This window comes from Urocitellus parryii, chromosome 4, assembly GCF_045843805.1.
Source record: "Urocitellus parryii isolate mUroPar1 chromosome 4, mUroPar1.hap1, whole genome shotgun sequence".
NCBI lineage: Eukaryota > Metazoa > Chordata > Mammalia > Rodentia > Sciuridae > Urocitellus > Urocitellus parryii.
In genome coordinates this window covers 203,617,807-203,636,808 of record NC_135534.1, presented here as the reverse complement: position 1 = coordinate 203,636,808, position 19,002 = coordinate 203,617,807, and the positions used below count along the sequence as shown (strand labels likewise).

The following is a 19,002-nucleotide window of genomic DNA, read 5'->3' as shown; positions in this document are numbered from 1 at the left end:
AATAAATACAGATCAACAGCATCACTTTTGTTGGGAAAACAATATGGTATTCCCTGGACTATAATTTATTTATAAATCCCTTCTTAAAGGGAAAGTTTTTTTTTTTAAGTCATAGTTTTTGAGGATGCTTAATATCCAAAGGTAAAACTAGCTAGTCTATTTGTCAACGGTGAAAACACAAATATTGAAAGCCATTACCTAGCAGTTCCCTGCGGGTCCTGCTTGCTATTTCTTTAATCTCCATGCGTGACAGGGACAAGGAATGAGTGACAGGAATGGCAGCGATGCCAAGGCTGATGGAAGTGGGCGGGGTGATGACCTTGGAGACTAAGGGTGATTTCAGAGGTCGCTCGATGCTTCTGCCGACTAGGTTTCTAAGTGGAATCCTGTACAGATTTTTTGACTGAATTTCACCTGAAATATGATTTAGAAAACAACATAAGAACTTTAGGTTGCTACTATTTACAAGAGAATAATTTTCTGTTCCTCAATATAGTTAGCATGAAGAAAGGTTTTGTCACATGCTGATCTTCCATGTCACAAGCAGTGGCTCCGGTGGCTTTGTGTCTTCTATAGACTTCCTCTTCATGTATTTAGATTAGATAAAATGCACTTGTTATGGTTATGCTTGGCCAGGAGAAAAGCAAGACAAGAAAGGCAAAGAGCTGCCTTGCCTGGGGGCCCCATGCTTTATCTTAACGAGTGATAAGCACCACTCATGTGGCAAGAAGTTACAAGGTACTGTGTTCACTGCCATGCAGAAACCACTGCTGGCCGCCAGGGTTCCCAGTGGGTGTGCTGAATGATGCTGAGTCTTTATGACTAGGTACTTCTAGCTACAAACCCCATGACCGTTAATATCTCTGAAGGAGAGAGAATAGCTTATTGCAAGTCAGAAACTCTCTAGCCCTGAATTCCCTTTTCCCTACTGAAACAATTTTTTTCATAATGGGACCTTTTTCTTTTTAAAAGCACAAAGTTTCTTAAGAACACAACCAATACATTCACATTGCAAGATTCTTTAAGTGGCTTTAAATAGTGGCTCCCCCTCCACCTGTATTCAAGGTTGAATCTAGGGTGCTCCAATGTTGAGCTATATCCCAGCCCTTTTATTTTTTATTTCAGACAGGGTGTTGTTAAGTTGCTCAGACTGGTCTTAAACTTGCCATCCTCCTCCTTAGCCTCCCTAGTTGCAGGGATGACAGGCATGCCTGGCGAGGAGAGTAACTTCTTTAGGCAGTAGTCACCTGTAGATATTTGACAATGAACTAGAGAAATCAGAATGGATTAAAAACAGCTATTTGTAAGACAGTAAAGACGGGGCTTCACCTTCCCCCAGGGAAGAAGGAAATACTGCAGTATCTCGGCCTGGGGGTGTCTGAGGAGAACTGTGGGCACTGGCTCCCTTGGAACTGCCTCCAGATGAGACCTCGGGCACAGTCGCGGCTGCTGTGAAGTATATATCTGACTGAAAAGAAGAGAAAGGGTTATTGAGCTGCCTGGATTTCCAGCCCCACACCTACTGGCCCTCCGCCATCACTGCCAAACCCCATTTGGTCCCCGGCTTGGCTATGACATCCTGACATGCTTAGGGTGTGCAGCCTGGTACAGGATGGCCAGTGGGGGCCTCCAGAGTGCCTGGCACAGCATTAGACTTCCCTGAGGATTGGGTCTCTCCACTTCCTGTATCTATGTGTTGATCTATAGCAGAAAACAGCCCTCACACTTGTGCAAACACAGATGCCACACACATTTCCCTCGTAGGAATCTCAGGCACCCAGGGTTTCAGCTGGAAGGGATCTGAGGTTCTGCCAGTCCATTCTGCAGAGTGGAGGTGGATGTTCACTCAAACATCGGCAAACATTCCAGCACCCTATGTGCTGGCTTTGGTGACAACAGCAGTAGTATGTTGGATATGACTCATGACAGCCAACTTTCAGGAATTCTGCAGGCCAACTCTTAAACACAGCCATATTAAATGTTAAATTGTGCTCAATATAAGAATACAACCTTTTCTAATTATTGGAAGACATGTACTATTATCTGTGCTCTTGTGGTTATTGACATCAACATGATGTGTACAGTGGAAATGATGTCCACTGGTGGCCACTGCCAGCTTTTCCTACCCCACCTTCAGTGATGCTGCACAGTAAGCTGGAAACCAACTACAGTGGGACTATTTATACCAAAGCAATTGGCAAGGCTAAAAACCAGAGCTTGATTTGTGGTTGTGTTGACTGTCTCCACCAAGGCAATGTGGACATGAAGATCAAACTTAAAAGTGTGTTGAGTCTAGAGCTAGGGCCAGAAGAAGTTCTGGTTTAATGACTACGGTTTGTTTCCAGGTGAGAAAGGTGAACAGTAGGCCACATATCAGATTTACGGACAATAAACTTATTGGAGAAAGAAGTGGGCTGAGAAATAACTATAACCATAAAATCATAGTTTCCTTATAGCTGTTGGCTGGCTATGGATATAAGAGCTCAGCAAAAATTAAATGTGTTAATAAGAACCAACTGGCTATGGGTTTTATGATAAAGAACATTGTATATTTTACTATTGTTTGTAAATCAGCTAATGCTCACACCCACAACACACACACACACCCATTTCCCCGCATGATGGGAGTTAAACTTGATGCCCACCACCTGCACTGCTACTGGGAAGACCTTGCCACATCAAGTAGGAAGCAGCTGCCCTCCACCCAAGTGTGGGCAATGTCAGGACCCTTAGGACCACGTGCCCCAGGGCCCCAGCCCAATGTGCCATTGATGGCAGGCACTTGTGATGTCACCTGCATCCCTGTGCTGTGCTCAGTCTTTGTGTTATGGGACATGGATTAGTCAATGAGCCACATTACACAGACACAAACTTTAGCTGAGGCTGGAAAGTGGTCAACGGCTACTTCAAGCTCCTACTTTTCTAGACTTGAATGGTCCTTCAGGGCAGCAGTGACACAAATGGATTTCTCTTTTCAGCTGGGTGTCCCCAACTGCCATCACCACACAGTGGTTGTGTCCACACAACTGAGAAGCACTATGAAGGCTGAGGAGGCCACACACATGAGCCCACCCCTCGGTCTTGTTGCTTTTTCTTCTCATTCCAGGAATGGTGACACACAGTAGCATTGTCACCAACCACCCAACTTGGTGAGAGGCAGTTTCTGTGCTCACTTGAAATCCCACAGTGCTGGGGCTCCCTAGGCCCCTCCCATGGAAACAAAACCCCAATTCTCCTCACCCTGGAGGCCACGAGCTGCAGCTGCGGCACCACGGCTGTGTGGACCAGGTTCCCGTTCACCACCAGGCGGATCTCCATGGAGTCGGGCGTGAAGGCCAGGAGGTATGGGAAGGCGCAAACTGCAAGGTAAGGGCAGTCAGCACCCATCGCTGGCCAGGTGGCTGCGGACGGCCATGACCCTCCGTCACACAGTCATCCTCACTGCTTCAGAAACATCCGTCTCTCATGGCCCTGGCTGCTTCTCTTCTTCCTTCACAGGGCCACGCCCCCCTGTGCTTAGATGGCCTTTGCTCCCGAGACCTTCTCCCCTTGGCTGCCACCCAGGTGAGCGCTGTCCGCACTTCTTGCCATCAACCCACCTTCTGGCAGCTCACCTGCCAGAGCCCTCAGGATCTGCCCCCTTATCACCCAGACTACAGCTTCACACACCCCTCCTTTGGCACATGCCATCCTGCCTGGAAACTCGTTCCTGTACAGTTTCTTCAAGCCCAGCCCGTATCCCCACACTTGGTCACTCCTCCCCGTTCTTCTGGCTGTGGGCCTGGGCAGTGGCTGCATCTTGTCCCTTCATTGTCCCTCACAGCGTCCCTTGGGCTCCAGGGGTTTGCTCGTTGGCAAATGTCAGCCCTTTTCCTTGCAATGGTCGTTATGACACAGACTTCCCTGAGTGCCCTGTGATTGCACCTGTGTCCCTTTGCCTGGTCCCCGTCGTGCTCTGTGGTCCTTTACTCTGGCCCTTCCGTTCTGCACTCAGTCTATCCAACATGCCTCTGGCTTTGACCTCTCAAGCGACCTCTAGTGGCTCAGCCCCTGGAAGTCATCTGGCACTCTCCCATCTCATCTGTAAAAGCCTGGCAAGTCGCCCAGGTGTTTCCTTGCTTCCTCTGCTCATCCCTTAAAACACTACAATGTGGATCTATTAGCAGACGATTTCACTGTGAGGAAAACAGCATAACTGGAAAATTCCTGGCTCTGCTCTGACTCTCAAAGGCAATGCCCAGCTGTAGGTCGTGAGCCACAGACACAGAGCAGCACCACTCGGGTCTTAGCATTTTAGTGGCAGGTAATGTACCTGCATCTCTGTGATTCTAGACTTTTAGGCTTCAAGATATGTGAAAATGGCCTGGAAAGCACCGGGCTGCCCAGAAGTCACTCAGCATCCTGAGGCTGGAGACCTTGTGCTTGAGTTTTAGAAAGAAGAAAGTGAGGCCCAGAAATGATGAGCAGGCACTGAAAATGATATTTAGTTGCTCTTGAATGCACATGTGCTCAAGCACTGGGAAGAGCCAGGAGCGGAAGACAAGAGCCCCAAAGGGGCACAGAGCAGGAGTACTTTAAAAGAAAAGCCCCTGAGAGCTCCTCACACGAATACACTTCAGGGCAGTGTAGAAGTTCAGACACAGCGGTCAATGGGAAAGTATCATGATGGGTTTTCTTACCAATCGCATACGGAGCCTGGTTCCAACAGAACTGGAAATCTGACGCAGAAGGTTGAACCAAAAAAGAGCCGCCATTAAATGGACAAACCTTTTTATAGATGCAACTGTCTGCAATGAAAACAACAGCACTTGTTTTGTAAGAGACCACATTACAACTAGAGAAACAACCAGAATGGCATCCTCTCAGCTAGTTCTTTATAAATACCCAGGGGCAACACTGTTCTGATGCTAGATGCCAAGGGCCAGAGGCAGCCCGAGCCAGAGTAATGTTAGGACTGCAGATACTAACAGCTGCCATTTGTGGAGTCTACTGCGTGCCAGGAGCTGAGCTTTAACAACACCATCCCATTTAATTGGTTCGACTTTCTGAAGCACTTCCTATACAAAGAAAGTACTGTTATTATGCTTATTTCACAGAAGAGAAGACTGAGGGGAGGAGAGGGAAGTAGCTCCTCTGGCCTCATAGGTACTTCCAGGGGCAGGGTCCAGACCCAGGCCTGTGGCTGCAGGGGGTGTGCTTCCTGCCTCTGCCATAAGGTCCCCCCCCCATGTGTGAGAGATCCAGAAGGGCTCTGATTGGCAGTCTTCTGGTGGAGGGAGTCCACTGGCAGGGTGGGTCCCACTGGAGCCTCACTCAGGACAAGTGTCGGGGAGCTGGATACCCCCTGTGCTGTTTCTCCATGAGAACCTGAAGCTACCTGTGCGCATCCCCCTGGTGAACCAGAGCCAGCACTACATTAAGGTCTGCTGAGTTCAGTTACACTGTTCCACACTCTGAACCCAAGTCCACGTGGCTCAGATACCATCAGAGTGACGAAATCCGGTAGGCCCCTTTTGTACAGAAGTCATCAGGGTTAGCCTTACAATTTTATTGTAATATTAGTTTTAAAAAGCTCTATTTTAAACCATAATATTCATCCACTTAAAAGTGTACGATTCTGCAAATTTTAATATATTTACAGAATTGTACATCAGTATCCAAACCTAATTTTAGAACATTTTATCACCTAAAAAGATCCATGCCCACTAAATAGTCACTCCCATCCTACCCAGGCCCTCGATACCATTAATCTACTTCTTGTCTCTGAATTTGTCTTTCCTGGACATTTTATTTAAATAGCATCATACAGTTTGTGGCCTGATGTGTCTGTTTCTTCACTGAGCACAATGTTTTAAGGTCCACCAAGGTTTCAGTGATATATATATTTTTTTAATGGAGAAGTAATATTTTTCCTTGTGGACACACACATTTTGTGGGCCTCTGGTTGTTCCCACTGCTTGCTGCTGTGGACATCCCAGGATGAGTCCGTGTGGGTTCACTTCTCTGGTGGACACACACTGGAGTGAAATGTGCTAGGTTATAGGTGAGTCACATAATTTTATTCAGAATGTGACTATTAAATACTCTTTTTACATCGACAGCTCACATATTTATGGGCTTTACTATATTTTTGTGTTTTGTTGTGAAAAATTCAAGAAACGAAGAAACACATAAAGCCACAGAGAAGGACTGATGACATTTTCATATTTCTCCTCCAAAAATTTTTATGAAGGAATAAAAAAATAGAGAAATATTCTAAGAAGAGACAGAACTGAACTTGAAAAAGTAATTTCCTTTTTTCACTTTTTTGTATATTCAATGTGTTCTTCTAGAACATGTTTAAATCACTGTATGGTATTTCAGTATTTGAACATGACAAAATATATCTTGTTCCCTTGTTTCCAGAGATTTTTACTTTTCAGAAGATGTTGTAACAGATGATCAAGCATTCCTCCTTCACAGTTCATTAATTGCTTTTTAAAATAATTGCCTGTGAGTCAATGTTGGGTCAATTTAAAATCATATCCTGCCAATTTCTTCCCCCAAAGGCTGGACCACCTAGACCACATCTAACCACAGGGGATGCCTGACTGCCTATCCCTGCCCATCTCAAGGCCAAATCACTGCCCAGGACAGTATGCATATTAAAATTTTCAGTGAGGCACATTTTTTTTTTTCTTTTGGTACTGGGGATTGAACACAGGGGCACTTAACCACTGAGCCACATCCCATCCCTTTTTATTTTTTATTTAGAGACAGGATCTTGCTAAGTTGCTTAGGGCCTTGCTAAGTTGCTGAGGCTGGCTTTGAACTTTCGATCTTCCTGCCTCAGCCTCCCAAGCTGCTAGGATTAGAGGTGGGCACCACTGAGCCCAGCTACTTTCTTGTTTATTTTTATTTTTTTGGTACTGGGGATTGAATTCAGGGGCACTCCATCACTGAGCCACATCCCCAGCCTTACTTTGTGTTTTATTTAGAGATAAGGTCTCACTAAGCTGCTTAGTGTCTCGCTGTTGCTAAGGCTGGCTTTGAACTTTCGATCCTCCTGTCTCAGCCTCCCGAGTTGCTGGGATTATAGGTGTGTGCATCCAGCTCCTTTCTTATTTTTAAGGATTAGGGCTGGGGTTGTGGCTCAGTGGTAGAGTACTTGCCCAGCATGTGTGAGGTGCTGGTTCAATTCTCAGCACCACATATAAATAAATGAATAAAATAAAGGTCCATCAACAACTAAAATATACATATAAAAAATTTAAAAAAAAAACAGGGGCTGGGGTTGTGGCTCAGTGGTAGCCATGAAATGATACAGCAGTAAGAAGACCTTGACTAGATCTGGTTCCTTGATCTTGGCCTTTTCAGTCTCCAGAACCACAAGACAGACAAACTTCTACTGTTCATAAATTACCTGGTGTGAAGTATTCTGTTATAGCAGCACAAAGTAGACTAAGGCATTTACGATCCATTGTATTCTTTGATGAAATGTCTAATGGAATGTTTTGCTCTTTTTAAAAAAATATTTATTTTTTAGTTACAGGTGGACACAATATCTTTATTTTATTTTTATGTGGTGCTGAGGATCGAACCCAGTGCCTCATGTATGGTAGGCAAGTGCTCTCCCTCTGAGCCATAACCCCAGCCAGCCTGCTCTCTCTTTTTTTTAATATATATATATATATATATATATATATATATTTAGTTGTAGTTGGACACAATACCTTTATTTTATTTATTTATTTTTTATATGGTGCTGAGGCTCAAACCCAGCATTTTGCATGTGCAAGGCAAGTGCTCTATTGCTGAGCCACAACCCCAGCCTCTCTGCTCTTTTTAATTGGGTTATTTTCTTTCTTTTTTAAAAATTTGTGTTTAGTTGTAGATGGACATGATATATTTATTTATTTATTTATTTATTTATTTATTTATTTATTTATATGTGGTGCTGAGGATCGAACCCGGAGCCTCACACATGCTAGGTGAGTGCTCTACCGTTGAGCCACTGCCCCAGCCCATGATTGGGTTATTTTCTTATCATTGTCTTGAGAGTTCCTTACATTTCCTGGATTCCGCTCTTTACCAGATTTGTGATTTGCAAATATTTTCTCTGAGCCTTGTTTTTTTTTTTTTTTCCATTCTCTTAATTGTGTCTTTTGAAGACACTTTTAGTTTTGATGAAGTCTATTTTTTCCTTTATGTGCTTGTGCTTTTGGTGCTATAATCTAAGAAAATTTTTGCCAATTTAAGGTCATAAAATATCTTCTCTTGCAGGGCTGAAGTTATGGCTCAGTGGAAGAGTGCTTGCCTCATGTGGGTGAGGCACTGGGTTCGATTCTCACACCACATACAAATAAATAAAATAAAAGTCTAACAACTAAAAAATATTTTTAAAAATCTTCCTTTTAGCCTTCTTTTAAAAGTTTTCTGGTCTAGGTTTTACAGTTAGTTATGATCCATTTTAATGAAATTTTATCTTATGTGAGGTACAGATCAAGTTTTTAAAAAAATTTTTTTTAGTTGTAGATGGACACAATACCTTTATTTTACTTATTTTTATGTGATACTGAGGATCGAATCCAGTCATTCGTGTGAGGCAAGCACTCTGCCACTGAGCCACAATCCCAGCCCACGGATCAAGTTTTATTTTGTCTCTTTTTCATATGGCTATTCAGTTATTCCATCACCATAATTTGTTGAAAAGACTCATTTCTCCTTTGAACTGTCTTTATATCTTTGTCAAAAATCAATTAACTGGGCTGGGGTTGTGGCTCAGAGGTAAAGCACTCACCTAGAATTCGAGAGGCGCTGGGCTTGATCCTCAGTACCACATGAAAAATAAAATAAAGATATTGTGTCCACCTATAACTAAAAAATAAATATTTATAAAAAATCAACAAACCAAATATGTATAGGTCTATTTCTACATTCTCTATTATGTTCTATCAGTTAATTTATCTTTATATAATTATATGTGATACTATAATATATATATGTATACATATGTATATAAAATCATTACTATAATGAAATGTGATTGTTACTCATTTGATAATAACATTTGAAATGTTATAAAACTGAAAATTATGACATTGAAAAAATTGAATGAAGCCTTATCACACCTTTTCTTTAGTAGCATTTTATATTCTACATAAAATTTACCTGAATCAACAGGACCCAACTGGCAGGTAAATAGATGGTAAATATATTCCTTGACCCTCAGCTTCTTCCCAGAATGAGACTAATTAGCTGCTTTCTTTCTTTCTCTTCCTCCTTCTTCTTCTCCTGTGATGCTGGGGATGGAGTTCAAGGCCTCGTGCATTTTAGGCAAGCATTAGCTGTTCTTGTCACCCGGCACAGTGATACAGCCTGGCCAGCTCCATCAGGGGCTTCCCACATGTGCCCAGCCAGTGTTACTCTTGCATACGAGTCTGTTGGAAATCAGTCATCTTCTTTTCGGTCAGGATACATTTACCAAGCATTGACCTATGCAAGGCAGACTGTGCCCAGGGCTGAGGTTCTGAAGGTGAATCAGACAGGGTCCTGCCCTGCTTGACCATGGATAGGAAGACAGGCAGAGAGCCACAGAGCACAGGGCACATGCTCTCTCAGCAGGAGGCTGGGGGGCAGTGGAAGCCCAGGTATGGCACATACCCCACATGGGCGGATCAGAGCACGCTCCAAGTGCTGGAGGACAAGAGTCGGGCTTCTAGGAAAAGGGAGCAGACTACCAGTTTCCAAGGAAAGAGATGAGAGGAAGTGGACCTGGAGGATACTGTGTGTATAAGGAGAGGCAGGAGACAGGCCAGGCACGGAAGCAGGCAGAGGCCAGCTTGGGAGAGGGGTTCACAGCCAGGAAAGGTGAGATGGCTGGATTAGGGTTTTAGGAAAGTAACTCTCAGCAGTGGAGAGTAGAGAGGCAGGTAGGCTGCTGTAAGGCACAGCCAGAGTCCAGTTAGGTTATGCTCCTTGGGCCAGGGAGCAGCTCAGCAGTAGGGCACTTGCATGCCATATGCAAGGCTGGGGTGAGATCCCCAGCATTAAAAGAAAAAATTACCTGCCTCATACAGTGACCCAGGTAAGGAGGACTGGTCCAACAGCAACAAAGATGATGGGACATTTGTGATTAATCAGAGCTCTGTGGGGAGACAGCTGGGAGCCTGGTGGCAGGGAGGTACCTGGGGGCCAATGGCCTGGTCGACAGGTAGATGCTATGGCCTTTGCTAGGGCAGGGGCTATGAGGAGGGGCTCCTGGGAGGAGGCTCTGGAGTTCAGGTTGGATAAGGTGAGCCTGAGGTGCCTCTGGGCTGCTGAGGTAGGCCACTTGGTGAGGAGTGAGACGAAGCTGGAGCCCTAGACTAGGCCTGGCTTTGAGGTACCAGTGGGAGGATGAACCTCCAGGGCAAGGACCCAGGCCTTTGGCCAGACGAGGTTTCAGTGGTGGCTGGAGGAAGAGACCAAGGAACAAACAGCCGGAGAAGAAGGAGGAAAACAAGAGGGGACAGAAACCAGGGAGAAGGATCTGAAAGGGGAGCAGGCTGCAGTGTCTGAAAGGTGGGGACAGAAGCGTGTCCTTAGGTGTCTTTCTCTCTGTTATGGCTGTGGGATACCACTGGGCACAGTTTGGTTCAGTTCGGGGATACCAGCACTGTGCCCACCCTGTGAGCACTGGACATGGGCGTTGTGGGCACTGGTGTTCAGTGGCAGGGACTGTCCCTTCTCTTCTTGCGTAGCCTGACTTCTCACGCTCATCTCTCTGGGCAACACCTTCCCGTGACATCTTATTACATGGAATCCTGTACAGCGTCATTGGTCTTTTTGAAACTCTTGGTGTCACCTGCCTCAGCAAGACGGGAGAGGTGAGAGCCAGGACGGCCGATCAAGGACAATACCGTGGAGCAAAGGCGGTGGCAGCAATAGAGAGGTTCCACTTAAGCACCAGGAATGAGCACCCCTCCATTACCCTGTACAATCTGTTGGACTCCTTTGACGTCACCACCGTGCCTTGTAAAACACTGTCTACTGTCTCACAACAGTTTACCTGACAGAATGAGTTATTAAGAAAGGGGAAATTAACTAGAGTTAGGGAAGAAAAAGGATCCTCGTTCTCAGCTAAAGACCTTGCTTCCCGTGACATCAAAGTCTTCTGAGAAGACTCCCCTCAGGACTCTGCCCTGCCACGCTGGGTGCCCACTGCATGCACCCTGCCAGTGGACTCAGCGCTCAATGGTCTGCGGTGTAGCTGATCCGTGTGGCCACTGTTCCTTCTCTTTCGACGCTTCTAAGCAGCCTTACAATCAGGTGTTTGTTAACAAGGTCCTTATGACCAAGAGGGGTCCAATTTTTGCCCCTTCCTTTTCTCTTTTTCACTTAAAGGAAAATTCTTTACTACTTCAGGGAATCTTTATCTTCCCTTTGGCCATTGTTTTATGCCTCTGCAATCAGGCTTTTGTCCTGTGGCTTCCAAAGAGCCCCTCTTCTCAAAGTTTCTGATGCCTGTCAAACTGTCCAGTGCAGATCTGTCACATCTGGTCTGCCAGCCATGTGGCACAGCAGATGGCATCCTTCATTTTCTTTTGTGGCACTGGGGAGTGAACCAGGATCACTTTACCACTGACCTACATCCCCAGACCTTTTTAATTTTTATTTTGAGACAGGGCTTTACTCAGTTGCCCAGACTGGCCTTGATTTTGCGACCCTCCTGCCTCAGCCTCCTGTATCACTGGGATTACAGGTGTGCACCACCATACTTGGCAAACTTGGTCTTCTCAAAGCTTCTTTCATGTCAGGAAATGATATTCTCCATGTTCCATGCCAAAAAACCACAGGTTTCTTTTTTTGTTATCTTTCTCTCACATCCTACATTTCATGTGTCAGCAAATTTTCCTGGTTCTTCCTCATTTTGGGGGGAGCTGAGGATCAAATCCAGTGACTTGCACATGCTGATCATGTGCTCTACCACTGAGCCACACCCCCAACTCTTCCTTTAAAAAAAATTACGTTTAATTTAAAAGAGTAGTATAAACAAGAAAGTTTCACAAAAACATAATGTTGCCAGGTACAGTGGTGCATGCTTGAAATCCCAAAGCCAGGAGGTTGGCAAGTTCAAAGCCAGCCTCAGCAACTTAGTGAGATCCTAAGTACCTCAATGAGACCCTGTCTCTAAATAAAATACAAAAAGGGCTGGGGATGTGGCTCAGTGGTTAAGTGCCCCGGGTTCAATTCCTGGTACCCAAACAAACAAACAAAACATTGTTGCCATGGAAGGCTGGTGCTTGCTGCTGAGAACCTGCAGCCAGAGGGGGTTGTGGATTTGGGGACTACACGAGATCTTGGTTTTGAGATTTAAACACATCATGAGTCTGACTGCTTCTTGGCACATCTGATGCTCTCATTCTGGTCCAGGCCATTGTCACCTCTCATCTATTGAGCAGAGTCCCCTCCAGCTCGGGTTTGAATGTGTCCCCAAAGTTCATGTGAAACCTGATTGCCAGTGCAGTAGTGCTGAAGGAGGGCCTGAGGAGAGGCACATGGGTCCTGAGGCGCTGTGGGGTGGTCAGGGCTGCTATAACAAGGCTTCAGGAGTATGTTTTCTTTTTTTCTGCTCTTCTGCCACGTGAGGAGAGCTTGCCCCTTTTTGGATCTTTTTTCTTCCAGTGTTTGGAGACACAGGAAGGCCCCTCAGATGCCCATACCTTGGTCTTGACTTCCCAGCCTCCGGAACTATGAGAAATAAATTTTGGTTCTTTATAAATTACCCAGTCTTGGGCACAAAGGCAGCACAAAGGCCTAAGACTTCCTTCACTGAGGTTACTGAGGGCAGCCTGATGTGCGGCACTGGTGGAGGGATGTTTTAAGAATCTCACTGCACGGGAAAAAGCTCAGAGCTTATAACCTTCTCTCGCTAGCTGATGGAGAACAAGGCTGACAAGCACTGTTTCTAATTTTAAAATAAAATTCTTTTAAGAAAAGTCCTTTCTCCATGTTGATACCCTATGAGGATTAAAAAACTGGGATCTGCTGGGTGTGGTTCTGCACATGCCTGAAATCCCAGTGACTTGGGAGGCTGAGGCAGGAGGATTGCAAATTTGAGGCAAGCCTCAGCAACTTAGCGAGACTCTGTAAAAATAAAAATAGTAAAAGGACTGGGGATGTGGCTCAGGGTAAAGCACCTCTGGGTTCAATTCTGGGTACTTGTGCCCCAAAATAAATGAATGAATAAGTTGGATTCTGAATCGATTCTTTGATGACTCTGGAATAAAAAGAAGAAAAAGAAACCTAGCTGTGCCAGGAGATGTTATAGGCTTTACAGCACAATCCTACTTAATCCTCAAAATATGCCGAGAAGCAGGCTTTGCCTTCTCAACACTGCTCACACAAAAGTTAAGACTTCCTGATGTTTAAACCAGTCACATCAAGAAGTTGTGCTTACGTGAGCTCTTCTAGTGCTCTCTGTGTGATCATCTTTAAAACATCATCAGCAAACACATGAGTTCCCTCTGAGCACTGCAATGTATTACTGAGATTAAAGGTCACAATAAAGTGTTCTTTTCTTTCTTTTTTCTTACTCTGGTATTCAACAGAGAGATAATTAGGAGAAAATAAGAACATCATGGACATGTTGAACTATTTATACTCCCTTCCCAAGTTCATCTTGTGAATATATTTTTCTTAAATAACATATAACTGGAAGTCACAATCTGTTACAAAATATTGTCATCATTAACATATGTGAGGTAATGATTTCTTCTATATAAAATTCTGGGTTTATAAAAGGTATTATAAATTTTACTTTTTTTTTAATAAAAAGAAACTGACGTGATAAAAATCAGCTTCAAATTTTGGGGGAGTCAATCATTCTGCAGCACCTTGCTGAGAAGGGCCTTGCTGAGAAGGGCCTTCACTGCACAAGTGTCTGTGACCAAGACAAGAATGTGGACAAACCCAAGTGAGGGCTGTCGTGGGAAGGAATGACAGGGCCACCTGGCAACCACAGGGAGAGCACTTGGATTCTCTGGGGCTGTTCACCAGGTACCTGCAACCTTCTGGGAGAAAGGGAGATAAAAAAGGAACGCCAGACTCCTGGTCCAAAGAAAAGGGCATGACTTTGGAAGCCCTGGCACTGCCAAAGCCTGGGCTCCTATGGGGTCTGGGAGCACACAGATGCTACCTTCTGATATGGGGTCTGTGAAAAGACACACACCCACCCTGACCTTAGATGACACCAGAGGCTGGAGAGGGACATCATGCAGCCAGGGAAGGGCTCCAGGAGACCAAGGGGCCACTCCCATCACATGTGGCATGGAAGCCACTGAGTGGGCACAGACTGCTCGGTCGAGCTTCTCAGTGGCAGAGGGGACACCACTTGCATTGGTGCCGAGCTCTCTGCTTCGGTTAATCTCGTATCCTAAAACCCACTCTGCTTCTCTTTCTCCTAGGCTTCCCCTGTCCTTTTGAAAATGAAACAAAAACAACCACCACAACCATTTTTACATCATTGTTATGTTTTTCTTTTTAATAAAAAAATGGTTTTGTTTCATTTATTTTTTATTTTTAGCTTTTTTGTTACAGTTTCTTTCCCCATATATTTTCAAAATCAAAAGACCACACTTTAAAGACCCATTTTTTGAGAAAATTTTAAGTTAAAACCTGTGGATAAAATATGTCCCAAGTGATTGACTGTAAAGCGCTTCCTGCTTTGCAACTACCTTCCCCTAACTTATGCCCCATAAATCTTGAATTTTGAAAACATTTCCAAATTTCTTTGCTTAATTGATTTTTTTCATATTTGTTCATTACAAATTAATTTATTAAAATATCTGATTCATGAGCTATAACCAGCATCACTATACTAAAATGATACAAGTTTAGGCTGGAAAAAATGTTTTAGTTAAGACTGGGCAAACTTACACAGAGAATTCTTTTTTTTTTTTAGTATAAAAAAACCCTTCTTATTAAAGTGCAATATTACCTTTTGAAATGCTGAAAATTCTCAAACACATTACCTCATACCTTTGGTTCCAAAATCCACTCTGCCACCTAACCCAAACTAAGCCAGCTGTGGCTGGCCCAGGCTGATGCTGACTTAATTAACACCCAAGAAATACAAAAGCAGGATATAGCAGCCCAAATTGCCAAATCAGATATCCCAAATGGCCCCAAACCTAAAACTTTTTGAGCATCAACAAGTGGAAAATTCCACACCTGACCTCACGTGATGGGTCACAGTCAACATGGACATGCATGAAAAATAGTGAATAAAATTACATAGATTATATATGAAACATAAATGAATTCTGTGTTTAGATGTAGGTCCCAGACCCAATATATGTCATCGTGTATGTGCAAATACTCTGAAATCCTAGAGATCTGAAACTGAAAACTTCTGGACCCAAGAATTTCAGATGAGGGATTCTCAACCTACAGTAACAGTGGTTAAAATTTGGGACTCTGAAATCAAGAGGGTCCCAAGTGTTTTGAGGTTGATGCTTTGAGGTTGTATGACCTTGAAAGAGGTAGCACATCTGCTGCAGGCGTTTGCAGTGAGCATTAAATGAGACAATGACCACTATGCACTAAGCACAGCCCGTGGCACACAGCAAGGGCCCCTGACTGACGCACATCTTGGAGACAGCATCTCTGGGAGGTCTGAGGCACAGCAGAGATCCAGAGAGGGACATGTTTTTTAGCTGCTTTCTAGAGTGCAGTTTGAACCTAGGGTAATTCATCAGGCAAATCTAAGGACAAGTCCCTTTCAGTTGCCCATCAGGGCAAATGCAAATAAGAGCACAGCCTCGACTTACAGTTGTAGCACAGGAGCAGGCCGGCCTCTCCGTCTTCATACACATCAATAGCTGCAACAAAATTAACCTGCAATGACAATGGGCAGCGGTAGTGGCGGGTGGGACAATGACACTTGGAAAAGACTTTCTCAAGCTGCAGGTGTCTGGTGGCACCCTTGGCCCTCTGACACTAGGGTGCTGTGCTGTCTTTTGGCCTCAGCAGTGCCCAGAGCACCACCTGGATATGTTCACTGGAGGCATGAAATACGGGAAAGGTGCCACTTCCCCCTCACCCCAAGACGTCCTCGCTGCCTTCTCATGCCCTCAGGAAAGTCTTGCTCACCAGCATTTCTGCCTGGGAATTCATTTCACACTCACACCAGCCCTGGAAAGTGGATGGCACTACTCCCATTTTACAGATGACAAAAGTGAGGCTCAGGGAGGTGGTCAAGACCTCAGCTGGAAAGTGCCACAGACTCCTATTGAGGAGCCTGTGAGACAACTTGTGCAGGCATTGTGCACAAGGCCTGGTACTTATAGACGCTCAGTGGAGCCTTATGGAGCCTGTTCCAGTGAGCGCACTCTGTGAGGACACAGTTGTTGGGTCCTCTCAGACCCCTGAGGGTCCCAGTGGGTGGTGGGCAGTTTTATTACTCCCTCAGCTCGAGGCTGTGCTGCAGGAATTTGTCTGCTCAGCCAGACTGAGCTTTCTGAGGGAAGGGGCTGTATGCTACTTTGCCAGACCTGGGTCCCTGCCCCTCACCTTGTGCTGACTGTGGAGACAAAAGCATGCTGGGTTCAAGGGCATGGTCTTTGGAGTCAGGCAGATTGGCTTCCATCCTGCCTCTGCCACTTAATAGCTATGTAACTTGAACCTCAGTTTCCCTTTCAGGATTCTAAGACATAATGCCATGACATGCTATAAAATGGGGCTTGGTATGGAGAAGCACTCATTCAGTGGTGGCGTGATTATTGTAATTATGGAAAACCTAACCGCAGGGGCACAGAGACCTAGACAGCCTCTGGTTGGGTGATAGAGCCTGTGAGTTGTTTGGGGTGGGTGGGGTGGGAGGCTGTGTCAGCAGAGGGGGATATGCAGGAAGCCTTCTAGACGAAGGTCCGTGCCCTAAGCAGGGGACCTGGGGGTGAGGGGGGGAAGCTGGCCTCAAGCAAGTCCAGCAAGGGGTTGCAGGACTGCTGACAGATGACCAGATTCAGGTGGTAGGGCAGGTGGGCTCCAACCCCAGGGGAGTTCAGGGACATAAGACCATGACTTGGACTTGACCATGTTCTCCTTGGGTATTGCCACTCTGATCAGACCTTCACTAGCATTCACCACAATGAGACCCCTTTCATGCTTTGACACATATACCTGTCTGCATCCTAGGAGTGGGCCTGGGAGGTGTCACTCCCCAGCACTGTTTTCCTAACCAGGTGAGGATACCAGACTCAACTGTGGTGCTTTAAAACCTATATTTCTGGGTTCTTGCTCCTAGAGACCCCTATGGAGGAGGTCTGGGGTAGGCCACAGGGTTGAATTTTTAATTGATTAAAAATAATAGATCTTGGGCTGGGGTTGTGGCTCAGTGGTAGAGCGCTTGCCTAGCACGTGCGAGGCCCTGGGTTCAATCCTCAGCACCACATAAAAATAAATAAAATAAAGGCATTGTGTCCAACTGCAACTAAAAAATAAATTTAAAAAAATTCAAAAAAAAATAACAGATTATAGGGGCCAGGGTTGTGGCTCAGTGGTAGAATGCTCGCCTAGCATGCGTGAGGCACTGGGTTTGATCCTCGGCACCACATAAAAATAAAATGAAGGTTAAAAAAATTCCTCTTTTAAAAAAAGAAGTAGATTGTTTTCTTGGCATTTTAAAATCTTAAAAGTAACATGGTGGGTTAAGGTTGTGGCTCAGTGGTGGAGCCCTCGCCTAGCACATGCGAGGCTCTGGGTTCAATCCTCAGCACCACATAAAAATAAATAAATAAAATGAGGTATTATGTCTAACTGCAACTAAAAAATAAATATTAAAAAGAAAAGTAACATGGTGGTTGTAAAAATCTCAAACACAGACTTGCAGGAAGTAGAGTCTGGCCCTGCTGCCCCTTGTCCAAGTTGGTAGAGGCAGCTGCTATTGGCTCAGTGGTCAACCCTCCCATGGGGTTCTAAGTTAGCCCAGCTGAGAACCACTGGGCTCTGGGTGGCTGAAGATAGGATATGGGCCCAGTTTCAACTGGAACCCCAGGTCCAGTTCCCAGGACTGCAGTTCCTTCCAGAGTATACCCTGGTTTGGGGAATGAGGCCAAGGTTGGCTGCTAGAGCTGGGGCAGTAGGTCACTGTAGGCCTACTGGTATAGGCACCTACTGGTACAAGCACTTTGCTTTCAGGATGCTGTTTAGTGCTTAGACCTGCCTTCTCTCAAACTGGGATTGTCTCAGAACCTGAGGTGGAGTGAATCCTGAAATGGGAATCAAGTGGTGGCTGGGAAGAGGGGAAGAAAGGGGTAGGAAACTAGGCCACTCTGATCAGTACTGGCACACTGCAGAGCTGGCACCAGCGAGTGCCACTTCATGAGCTGAATCCCCACGACTCTGCACTGGCTCTCTGCATTGTTGTGGAGGATAAGAACCTCTTGGTAAAGGCCAGTCTGTTCCTGATGGGTCTGCTTCTCACTAACTTTCACAACCATGCTGCTCACCACCTTTTCCACTCTCTAGGACCTAGCGCCCCAATTAGACAGCAAGTTCCTTGCAAAGAGGCATAACTGTGTACACCTTGGCACATGCCTGTTTAGCGAGGGCTCCACAGATGCCCGTGTGCTGCTGGAAGACTGTGCACACTGACCATCTCCCAGTCAGGACCCAGAGAAGGGCTGTTTTTCTTTTTTCCTTAATTTTTTTTTTTTTTGCTTTTTAAAAAGCACATTGAAGAAAAGAGAATTTTAGAATTATTTTCTACTACTGTCATAAAAACAAAATGTGGAGGTCATCAAGGAAAACTGATTCAAACCCAATTTTTCCTGGGCTTTATGAATCAAAAGAAAAAAATTCAGAAGCACTCTAGTGAGTGATCAGGGTATATAAGCACACAATAACTGTCATGTGAAAGAATTTAATAAAATGATTTTTCTCTATACTAACCCTGATGAATAATCATTAAATGGTACAATTACCAACCACTAGAGTGTGATTTGTTTTAAACCAGAACATGCCAGGAAGTGTCTCTGAAAT

General features: G+C 45.0%; 1 protein-coding gene across 1 annotated transcript in view; it reads right to left on the bottom strand.

Moving 5' to 3' along the window:
• Garnl3 (GTPase activating Rap/RanGAP domain like 3) overlaps positions 1–19,002 on the bottom strand; it is a 145,392-nt gene that overhangs the window by 4,218 nt on the left and 122,172 nt on the right. Inside the window, exons 24-28 of the mRNA XM_026386385.2 lie at positions 15,792–15,858; positions 4,680–4,787; positions 3,241–3,359; positions 1,330–1,468; positions 199–414 (exon numbers count right to left, since the gene is read on the bottom strand). Of these exons, the coding sequence (XP_026242170.1) occupies positions 199–414; positions 1,330–1,468; positions 3,241–3,359; positions 4,680–4,787; positions 15,792–15,858 (649 nt within the window). The remainder of the gene's footprint in view (positions 1–198; positions 415–1,329; positions 1,469–3,240; positions 3,360–4,679; positions 4,788–15,791; positions 15,859–19,002) is intronic.